This window comes from Elaeis guineensis, chromosome 1, assembly GCF_000442705.2.
Source record: "Elaeis guineensis isolate ETL-2024a chromosome 1, EG11, whole genome shotgun sequence".
Taxonomy (NCBI): Eukaryota; Viridiplantae; Streptophyta; class Magnoliopsida; order Arecales; family Arecaceae; genus Elaeis; species Elaeis guineensis.
This window is the reverse complement of record NC_025993.2, coordinates 117,577,397-117,589,229: the sequence shown is the minus strand read 5'-3', so window position 1 is coordinate 117,589,229 and position 11,833 is coordinate 117,577,397. Positions and strand designations below refer to the sequence as shown.

The 11,833-nt window shown below is 37.1% G+C and overlaps 1 protein-coding gene across 2 annotated transcripts; it reads left to right on the top strand.

Moving 5' to 3' along the window:
- The first annotated feature begins 1,859 nt into the window (after window positions 1–1,859).
- LOC105038799 (uncharacterized) lies at window positions 1,860–9,577 on the top strand. 2 transcript variants are annotated; one of them, XM_073261000.1, is made up of 5 exons: window positions 1,860–2,554; window positions 5,142–5,382; window positions 7,973–8,090; window positions 9,109–9,233; window positions 9,366–9,577. In XM_073261000.1, the coding sequence occupies exons 1-4, from the start codon at window positions 1,974–1,976 to the stop codon at window positions 9,198–9,200; spliced, it is 1,032 nt and encodes a 343-aa protein (XP_073117101.1). In that variant the 5' UTR covers window positions 1,860–1,973; the 3' UTR covers window positions 9,201–9,233; window positions 9,366–9,577. The 2 variants fall into 2 exon arrangements, with proteins under 2 accessions (XP_073117101.1, XP_010913004.2); XM_010914702.4 differs by having other exon boundaries at window positions 1,861–2,554; window positions 9,109–9,577.
- The last annotated feature ends 2,256 nt before the right edge of the window (window positions 9,578–11,833 follow it).

Below are 11,833 nucleotides of genomic sequence, written 5' to 3'. Positions count from 1 at the left end.
AAATCAAAATCAAAATAAAACTTTTTTCGATCAAATAATTAAAATAAAAATTATTTATTTTAATTTTGATTTCAGACTCTCATCCTCTCCAACTAAACGTCTCCCGTAATTTTTCAAAGACCACAAGGAAACCACCTAAGCTTGGGAACGGTCATTTTCTCACTGCTTTCCTTCCCAATTCCCAACTTGAATACAAGAATCCATCAACCTAGTGCTCAAGATTTTCCCTTTTTCCAGGTCCAGAAAGCTGGGTCGTATTGTGACATGAAATAGCTCCCCACGAGCCACCATCCTGACACGTCCACAGATCTCTGGAAACAAAATCCTTTGTATTGCCGTAATGATTACGTGTCATCTACCTATTGGTTCCATCGGGACACACGCTCCTCTATCACCACATGTTCTCTCTCCGCGAAATAAACCAGCCACCGGTAACCGGTAGGAAATAGACGGTTCCTCGGTCAAGATGCCTCAGCGGGATAGGGGTCAACGGCGCTCTCGAGGTGCCACGTGGCGAATCCCTGCGAGGCGGGACATCACAACTACGTAACGTCCAACGTAACGGACGATAACAACCCCCCACCCCACCAACCCCTGGCCGTCTTCTCCCACCAAACCACGCGAATCTCTATCCGCATCTCTCTCTTATTGAGCCATCCCACCGTTGAAACCGAGTACACGAATGTTGATAAGAATTTCTCCCTTGGATCCCATCCCATCCATTGGAAACCACGCGGTTACAAGGTCAGACTTCCAATTTTGTTGGGCAGATATACTTTATGAACAGGAAACACTCAGTTGTGCAATATCATTCATCAACACGTCGTCATTTTATAGTTTGACGGGGAATAACTTCTTGTGGTCCATGAAAAAATAAATTTAATATTTAATATAAAAATAAAAATATAATAAAAAATTAATAAATTTTTTATTTATTTTTTGAAAAAAATAAAATAAATATTATAAAAAATTAGTATTGGATAAATTTTCAAATTGTGGTAATTTATATTTGATAAAAATATTTTTAATAAAATTATATATGTAATTATTAAATTTATTTTATTATTTTATTAAATTTATTTAATAAAAAATTTTATAAAAAAATTAAAATTAAGATAATATTATGAGAAAGATTATGTGATTATAGTTAAAATTAATAGGAGATGATAATATTATTTTAATATTAAAAAATATTTTATGTTGAAAAATATATTTATATAAGATTATGTTTAATTAAATATAATAATTATTTTTAATATTAATTTTTTTGAATAATATTGTTATCAATTAAGTATAATAAAAAAATATTTTTTTTACAATTATTTTTTTAAATAAATGCTTTTTTCGAATCACCGGACTACCCAATTATTTGACGTATGCCAACCGCATAAATCTTAATGATTTTTGAGGAAAATCCTGTTTGATTTTGAACAGCTGATCTTGACAATGCTTCCCCTTACAACCAAAAGATTCCCTAAGTTAAGAAAATCCCTATTCTATTCCTTCGTGAGGATCAGCTGTAAGTGATAGACACGACACATTTCATGTCGAAATCAATCGTTGACACGTCGCACATATGTACTGTTTACGTGAAGAATTTCCTGTCTTCATTCAAAGCTGATGTTGGAATTTCCTTTTTCACTAACCGTTGTTGTATGGGACTCAGACCAAAAGCCGGTCAGTCAAAAGTCTCCAGCTGTCAACAACCACTCGTGCGATAAAAAGAAAAAAAAAAAAAATCCCAACGGATACCCGGTAATTATCGTGTCCCGGCGGCACAACTTAGCCGACCTCGCCACCTTCATCCTATAATAAGCCGACACGTGTCCTCCGTCTTCCTCCCTTTGGCTATAACGGAAACTTTCTTGTCTCTTTCTCCCTCTCTTTCTCTCTCTATCTCTCCAAAGAAGAGAAGAGAGAAGAAAATTAGAGAAAAGGGAGTTAAGAAGAAGCCCTAAAGGGAGGAGGAGGCGATGGGAAAGCTTCTCTGCGACTCAAGCGCCGTCACCGAAACCCTAAAGCCCTCGCCGCCCCTCCTCCAATGGCCGGAGATCCCGCCCCCCGCCTCGACAATACCGTCGGCGGAGGCGGATCCGGCCTCCACCGCTGCCGCTGCATGGGGGACCGTGCCCGGGCTGGAGGAGCAGCAGCGGCGGCACCTGGAGAAGATCCACGCGCGGGGGGTGTTCTGGCGGAATCCCCAGGACGCGTCGACGCCTGGGACGGTTTTCCGGCTGGAGCACGGCGGAGAGGTTGAATCGGACGGGAACTGCCTATTTACCGCCGCAAGGAGGGCGATGGGGGCGGCGGCGAAGGGGATGGGACCGCGGGAGCTGAGGCAGCGGACGGTGCAGCGGTTCCAAGAGGACCACAGATCGGCGGAAGGGGAGGCGAGGGAGGCGGTAGATGCGGCGATCCGGCACCTCTACTCGCCGGATCTGAAGTCCGGTTGGGGGATCCACGTGGTCCAGGAGGTGAAGCTCCTCGCGAGGAAGGTGGATCGGGAGGGAATGGACGCCGCCATCCAAGAGCTCGTAGATCTGGGGCTCCGGAGGTAGCAATCTTGATCTTGAGACGTTATTCTCTCTCTTTTTTCTTTAGTAATTTTTAATATAAATTTCATTTCTGATATCATTTCACGTTATTTTTCGTTGCCTGTAGATCTAACTGTAGTTGTTTGCTTTTATTTCTTTTTTTTTTTATTTCTTTCTTTGTTTTTTTAAACTCCTCGATATGTTTATGGGTTCCGATGATGCTATGGTTCTTTTATAGTTATATTTTTTTCTTTTAAAACTTAAAAAGCTCTCTAATCTCTGATGTGGACAACATGAACGTGTAGGACTTGGGCACTTCTTTAAAACTGATTTGCTACTAATTTGACATGCGATATTTAGCTAAAAAAATGGAATTAATAGTAAATATGAACAACTTTAACAGAAGGGGCGCGCCGAAGTTATAACTTTTCGTTACTTCAGGAAGTCTACATTTGTATAAAAAGATTTTTATTAATTTTTATGTATCTTACTTTTAATATATTTCAGGATTGTGGTTTACACTTATACCGAGAGAGAGGGGGGAGTCACAAGAAATTAATATTTAAAATTATAGTGGCATGCTCCCTGTATGTACTTTACAGTGACTAGCAATGCTTCTTTCATTGGGGGGCCAATTGGTTGGGTTAGGTAACAAATGAGTCATTGGTTCAATCCCGTTCTCCATCTGATTTTCAGCAAGGCTCCCACTTATCCTAGTTCTTAGGGAAAAAAAAAATCATTGAAGTGGCTCCTGTAACAAAAGAATGCAGGGCCCACATAAGAAGGAGATTTGGTGCGTGTCATGTGGAGTGTGGGTGGTTTTCTCCTATACAAACATGTAGGCATGTAATGCTGAAGCCGTTTTCATGGCAAAGCATATATGAATTATCTAGCCTGTCTGTAGCTTGTGCTCAGCGTGTAACCATGAAGGATAATTAGTGGTTCCTTTTGTAAGTCAAATCAACGAGTTTGTAGGTTGGTATTAGTTGAAGCTAATGTTTTGGCATTAGAGTTGGAGAATAAATTAAATGAAGTGGTAGGGAGAATTTGTTTGAATTTGATAGAGGCACTCTACTTTTTAATAAATGCTCTCCCTTTTTAGTGAAAAAAATAATTTATAGAAGATGATGCCTTAAATTTGGTCAAGATATTCAAATACAAACCACAGGTCAAATGTAATTTTCTAAGGGTTGGTTGATAATAGTAATTTTGTATGAGTTGGGTAATTCGGTTATGATGACCGCTAACAATTCTGCAACCTCTTTTGCATTAGTAGTATATAAAACATTATACAAATATTAATCATTAAATATATATCATGCCCACCATAATTATAGTATGCAATGGCTATATTTGCTGTAAGGTTTTAAATCTCATGGGATGTGGGTGTCCTTATTTTTCTATAGGACCCTCCATCTCTCTCCCCTTTATTTCTTTCTTCCCTTGTTTGTTTCTTTTTCTACTTACTTTCCTTTCTTCATTCATTCCTTTCTCTATCTCCTCCCTTCCTTTGTTTGTTTCTTCTTCTTTCTTTCTTTCTTTTTTTTTTTTCCTTCTCTGGTTCATTTCTTTCTTTTTCTTCTTCTTTCATTTCTTTCCTTTTCCTTTATTTTTTCCTTTTCTTTACCCTTCCTTCTTTTCTTTCTTTCCTTTTTCTTTTTCTTTCTTTTTCTTTTATTTCCTCTTTCTTCTTTTTTCCCATCCGGCCTGGATTTACAAAATTGGTTACTATTAATTAATTAATGTGTGAAAGTTACGATAATAATTCTTGAATTTATATATAATTATATTCTTGAAAGACTTAGTATCTATGACATCTTTGTCTTTTTAGTATAAGTCTATAACATATAGCGATATTTTATTCAAAGAAATTCTAATTTTTTACCCATTAAATCATAATAGATTTGGTCCATGACTTCGATGCGTGAATAACTGCATTGTGGTTCCATGCTATATGATGGACATGATTACGACAAAATATGGGAACTTCACAACATGGTTGTTAAGCATTTAGTTGCTGGTATAATCAATCTAAAACAAGGGCTAAAGAATGGTTCAGTTGAATGCATGTACTGCAGTTTTGGACTATTGACTTTCTTAAGACACGGACATGCGTGTCCACACACTTCCTTATTTCGCATATTACCTTTCCCTTGATTCTCTTTGCATGATCTGAAGTGAATTTGTTCGGGTACGAAGGTATAGACATCTCAGAATTGTAAAATATGAACAGAGCCATGGTATGATAATCCACACTCAAAGAATGGGCGAATCAGCAGGGTAATAGATTTGCATTGTTACCTTCATATGAATAATTGAGATCAAAGTAGTTACTAAAAATTAGAAAACAATTATAACTTGTAACATACCATGCCCTTTAATTTCCATTCTATAGTTGTGCCATTTTATAGAATTGTGGTTCTTGATTGTTTCATGTCTCGTGTTTTCTCCCCATTAATGCATTCGTCTATGATACAGTGGCCTAAAAGAAAGCTTTGGTTGAATCTTTCTTTAAATTTTCAAGTAGTTATGTTGCAATGTAATTATCAACCGCATGTTCAGGTGATCAGGTTTTTCTATGTTTATTATGTCCGACTTTGGTTGCAGGGAGGTTGCAGCAGAATCTATTTATAAGGAGAGATGCATATCTGTGAATGATGGTCCTAGTTGGGTAAAGTATATGTCCATCTCTGGCTCTCAAGAAGATGAACATGACATAATCACTATGCAGTACACGGAAGAGGGCTTGTTAAGTGTAGATGAGAACTGGGATGGCCATGCTGCAGCTTTTGGGGATGACATTGCAATTGAGAGCTTGGCAACAGAGTTCAAGAGAGAAGTTTATGTGGTGAGTATATGATAATGATATTCTTCTCTAAACATATGTGCCTATCAGCATCTTGCATTCTTTCTGTTTTTTTAAATGAAAGACCATGCACCTGGGATATATTTGTGTGCATGTGTGTGCTGTCCTTTTGTGCTTGTCTTTGTTTCTATGAGATGGAAAAGTTTTCATTCCACGTTGCTTGATATTTGTTAGATATTTCATTGTTTTGCTGACTCTGGTGTTACTGATATATGTATCTCTCTGTATCTGTGTCTAGCTCTAATTAATAGTGTTGCACATGTACAAAGGGTAAAAGAGAGACCAGCCAGTTACTGTTCTTCATTTTGATCTCCAAGCATTCTCCTTGGCATCAAAAAGAATAGGGAACAAAAAATTGCAAGTCAATAGATTTTATTTTCCAAATAAAATGATAAAAAATTTCATTAAGAAGATATATCATAAAGGATGAAGATGAGGATTGGAAAGCTTATTTGTTTCAACGGTAACATGGAAATGGTTGTTGTTTTAAGTTATTCTATACTGGATTCACTTCAACTGTCCATATGAATGCAGGAAGCTTTGTCAAAGTCTATTAGTCTCATCTCTTGCTTTTCTCTGGTGTATTTACTGTGACTCCCTATCTTCCGGATCCTGTATTCAGTCATTATAGAAAGTGATCATATATATAATGTTGCATCTGGTATTAGAGTGAAGGGGGTGTTGGTGCGAAGAGAGAACACCTTTCTTGTTTAGCAAGATCATCATATGGTGTTGCTTGTTAATAACTCTTATTGTTACCAATGAATAATGTCAGCAGGAGAAACTTGAGTTGAAGGTGATGAGCTTGATTGAGTGCTCTTGTTGAAGAAAATCTAGAAGTTTGGAAAGTATACACAAAGCATTTCTTCTTTTTGCTACTATTTTGTCATTGTGTGACCTTTTATGACCGTGGTTGTAATTAGAAGCAAACCATTGAAATGAAGGAGGTAAAAAAGAGATAAGCTGGACAAGTGATTTTTAAGACAGTGAAGGTTTGTGGTCATAAAAGCAATTAAGACAAACAAAAAGAATATGCAGTTGAAACTAAGAAGAGAAGTTGACTGAACTTGAAGGACAGAAAGTTCTGATGTTAAATTTTGCGAGGTCAGTCAAAAGAGAGTGCAAAGCTTAAGGAGCCTGCACAAAATGCCAAGTTGGTTGACCATGAAATGCGGGTACCTATTATGAGTTAAACTATGAATTCTTGTTTATAATGCATATTAATGAGTTTGCAGTGTTAATGATGCAGTCCTTATGGTGAAAGTAATGCAATCTTGCTTAACAAAATGACAACTTGTGGTTGTCAAGTTTCAGATGACTATTGCATTACTGGTGGCATTAACTTTCCTTGGTCATGTTACTGGTCAAATAGGCGTGTGAAGCCTTGATTGCGATGAAATTGGGCAAATGCAAAACACTTTGATTGTAGCTGTCAAGTATTGCAAAGATTGCACAATAGGTGTTTAACAAAATAAATCCGTTCCTGCCATCTTAAATCATATATACTTCATGTAAAATATTGCATGTTTAATGAATAATGCAAGTTGAGTTTTAGATCTTTATTTAGTAGACTAGAAGCCTGCTTCATCGATAGGAATGCACTTAGAGAGTTGGTTGAGGTGTACTTTATGTATGAATAGTTCTAGTTTCTCAAGCATCTTGGTCATTTATCATCTAAAATTTCCAAGTCATGCTCAAAAGAATGGATACGCAATAATTTTGAGGCAAAATAGTGACGTGGCTTGTTAGATTATCAGCAATTGGTGACATTTTTTAAATGAAAGATTTAGCAAATAGTTTGGACTAGGCATCTAGTTCATTGTAGAATTTAGGTGTTTCGAATGCATGTGCAAAAGGGATAATGCACCTAGATTGATGCCTTTAAATAGCCTTACTTTACTGCTATGAAAGTAACAAAGTCAAAGGTTATGAGGCCTAATGATAAAAGATGGTCATCAACAAAGTTGTTATTTGATTGGAGTTGCATATCAAAGAAAACCAATTAAGACACTCCGGAAGGATGCTCGATGGCTTGTTCAATTTGACATCGCATCATGAGGTGGTTCAATGTAGGCTTGTTTCTCACTGGTTCCACTGAACATTGACAAAGTACCGTGAAGAGGACATCATATTATACACGTTTCATATTCATTATGGTCGGCATGGTGTGTTTGTGTGTGTATTTTTTTAACTTTGTCATGGATTAGACTGACCATCTTCTCTGAAAGGCATTTAAGGATAACAATAGTGCCAACTAAAATAGTGTTAAAGTATCTATAAGTGTTGGGTTTGTTTCTGTTTTTAGTAAACAAGCTTGATGGTATTGTTTAAAAAGAAATACACAATTGGACAGAAATGTTAAATTGAACAATGTGATTTCCAGCTGTGGTGTTAAAGTTTCTTGAAAATTGGGTTTGTCTTTCCATTTTTGTATTAAAGTGAAATACACAATGGCATGAAAATGTTAAAATGAACAATCTTTCTTTTCTCCAACATTGTTCTTTTTCTATGTGTCTGCACACGTGTGTGGGGATATCTCCTGTAAATTTCATTTACTTTTTTATGTTATCAGGTTCAAGCACATGGTTCAGATGCAATGGTTGATGAAGACAATTGTGTCTTCTTTCTTCCACACCGACCTAGGGGTCAGATCTGTGGACCTCCAATTTTTCTGTTTATGAAAGGCACAGGTATATAGCCATTTCTTATCATTTTAGTGCAACAATTTTGCAGGCGATCATTATCGTTGTATCATACATTGATCTTAAAGCAACAGCTGAGCCTTAATGTTTGTCAGATTTCCTCATATGAGTGTTTTAGCACAAAATCCCAAATCTTTTTTTAGAACTTGCCTCTGCTTCTTAACTCTTTTGATGTACTAACTTTGGGTCATTCGTCATATGATGCAATAATAGTTTATCACGGGTAAGTGTCGTGAAAGTAGAGATATATATTTGGATATTTAAAATCTCTCGGTCTTGACGTGACATTTACATCCAAATTTATTCATAAAAGCTCTTACAACGACCAAACAAGGGATTTTGGTGAACTATATTTGGTCCCACTTTGCATGCCCCCAGGTACTCTGCCTTCAAGATGTTTTGGCTTGGCATTTCTTGCATCAGACCCATGCCTGCACCTCTGAACATACATTGTCGACACATTAGTCAAGTTTTGTCAAGGCTTGCTAGCACAAATATTGTTTGTAGTATCATTAGCCATAGCCTTTTAGGTGACTGCAAGTGCTTCTATTGCTTATTGATCTGTGCACCCAATTTGGCTGGCTACCTCGTGCATTGGGCTTTGTATTTCTCTTTCGCTCACTTTATAGACTTGACAACTAAATTTACATATGTTTTGTAAACAAGTCCATTATCGATTGCATCACATCTGAATATTGATTGCTAAGCCATTGCTGTGCTTCAAATTGGGCAGGTTCTCTATTTATCCTTTTTGTTTTGGGGAAGGCGAATGGTTAATTTTATGTATTGAACATAGATGAAACTATCTATGTTTACACCTGTAAAATAAATTTAGAAAAAAATGAGTGGAGAAAATATGCCTTCACTACAATATTTAGTATTTAGCAGGTGTCATTCAGATCTTCTTCTCCTACTTATATTATATATTTCTGGTTATCTGATTCTTGTCAAGAGTCAGAAATAATATTTTTGCTTTTTATGTTTTGATCAATTTGGAAATTTACAGGCTGGTGTGGTGCTGGAGCTGACCATTATGAACCTTTGATAGCTAGTCCTATTCCTCTTATTTCCCAGGAGAAGGCAGCTGTTGTACTCTGAGGATACTGAATATGCAGTTTTTGTGGAGTAAAGGTGGATCAAGTTTTTTTTTTTTTTTTTTTCATGTTGGGAAGACCCAACCAATTAGGATCGAATGAGAATTATTATTGCATACCTATTTTTTGACATGAACCCATTTGGATCAACACTGACTCTAACCTGCAGGTCTTCACCTGCTTCTGAGAGACCTCTTAGTGCTTGTGTAACGGCATTTCTAGCTCGGTTGGTGAGAGTATTTTCAAGTTATTAGATGGTGAATTTTTTCCCTCTGTACTGGGTTTTCAAGCATTTTGAGTTCAGTCCAGAGCTGTATTTCTTTTTACGAAGATTTCGTCTCTATTAAATGATAGAATTGGTTGATTTTTTTTTTTATCAAAGACCTATTTCTTTACAATTTCTTAGAAGCTTTCTCAAGTGGGTATAGGCTACTGATAAACTTTGATGCAAAAAGTTGTGATGAGCCAGTAGATATGGCTCTGTGGACATGGGCTTCTCAAACTGGCTTGCGTTTTCTAGGAATATTTTATGTCTCATCAGTTATTGTGGATGTTGATTCATCTGCAGTTTGGACGGTCTGTGCCTGAAACGAAGGTTTGTAAAGAGCTGTGGCTGCTCGTCCATGGACTTACAACTAACGGCATTGTTTAAAAATTTAACTGACACAATGTGTAGGCTCTAGCTCCCAATCCAGACAAGGTATATTCCTTCAACGACGATTCTATTGTCATTCAGATTTTGCACGTCTGATTCAGTATGATGCTATGCATTGTGAACATATTTGCTCTTTGTAATTACCTTCTTTTTAGTCTCTGACCTCCCTGTCTATCGGAAAAAGAATAAAGAAAAACAGATGGGTTATAGGTTGGTCAAGAGTCTATGATCAAAGTTTTTTGGTGTGATATCAGTAATATTGAGAAACGGTTTAGCGTCTAGCTTGCCACCGGTGATTGGTGCACTGAAGAGGTAGAGAAGTGCCATGGTCCTCATTTCATGTAACTCTTTTGCGGCTTGGTAGGTTGGCGGTAACACTTGGGCCTTGCCTGCTACTCGGCCATCACTGATTTTCACACTAGTTATTTCGCCAGTAACCAATTTTCACATTGGATTTGGCTGGCGATTTTTTATTTTCTAATAATTTGGATTGTTCTGATTTACAAACTCAGTCGGTCAGGAGTTAATTTTGATCTAGTTTTTAGAGCCTTGTATGCATCCTAAGAACTCTAATCATGTGAATCTACAATATTCCATGAAAAAAAGGGGAGGTTTCTTGCAATTCTAAATGGATGTCTTTGTTATGTTTTTTTGCACTATTATAAAAATGACTTTCGAAAACTTAGGTGCGTTTAGTTAACCACTAAAAAAATATATTTTTTTTACTTTTTGATTTTTGAAAAATAAAAATTAAAAAATAATATTGGGTAACACCACAAAAGGCAAAAATTAAAAATAAAAAAATAAAAAATAATTATTTTTTATAAAAAATAATTTTTTTTACTTTTTAAAATTTACTTTTGCTTCTTTTTGACTTATCCCGACTCGCTCAGACACTCGCCACCTCTCCCTCTCCCTCCCTTTGGCTCTCTGCCTGTCTGGTCGGCGAGTGCCGTCGATTGGCTCCTTCCCCCCCCTCTTCCCTAGCTTCGATCCCTCCTCCCCTATTGCTAACCTCGATCCTGGGCCACCATCACCTCCTCTTCCCTAGCTTTGACCCTACCTCCCTTGCCGTCGGTGTTGTCATCCACCTCTCCTTCTCCCATCACCTGGCTCCCACCTCCTCACCTATCACCTCTTCTTCTCCCTTCCTATCCCCATCGAACTCTTCCTCTGCAATGCCCTCATCAAGTCCTTCTCCCATGACCCTAATCAGGCCGTCCTCACTTGTGCTCTCATGCTCACCGCTGGCATCCTTGCTGATGAGTTCTCTTCTCTCTTACCCTCAAGGCCTGCTTCTGGGCCTCTCTCCTTAGAGAGGGCTCCTAGATGTACTCGTTCATCCGCAAGACTGAGCTCTTTTGAACCTTTACCTTCAGAACTCTCTTATCGATTTTTATTCTAGATGTGGCTTCATTAGCTTGCTTGTCAGTTGTTTGATAAGATTCAACATAGAGATTCGGTTTCCTAGAACTCGATGGTCGATGGGTATGTTAAGAGTGGAAGAATAGATGTGGCAAAAGAGCTTTTTGATCAGATGAGAGATGGAGATAATAATCTGGTGACTTAGAATTTATGTTTGCAGGTGTTGCATCTGAAAGCAATGGGATTGGAATTGATATAGCTCATCAATTGTTTGATGAAATGCTTGAGAGAGATTTGGTTTATGGAATATGGGCAGGTGGTGGGATTTCTTAGAGCTCATGAGTCTGATAACAGTAGTAAATTTTGTTTTGCCTTTTTGCTTTATAACAACTAATTACCAAACATATTTTTTATTTTTTTTTTTATTCTATAGTAAAAATAAAAAAAATAAAAAAATATTTTTTAGAAATCAAAAATCAAAAAATGTAACCAAATGCGCTTTAGTTGTTCTTTTCATGGATCAATAGTTTTCTTGGTCGATGACTTTGTAGTTCATTTAATGATTAAATCTTTCGAGTTCGATTGTGAGGCTGTCATATCGCAGGAGTCAAATACAA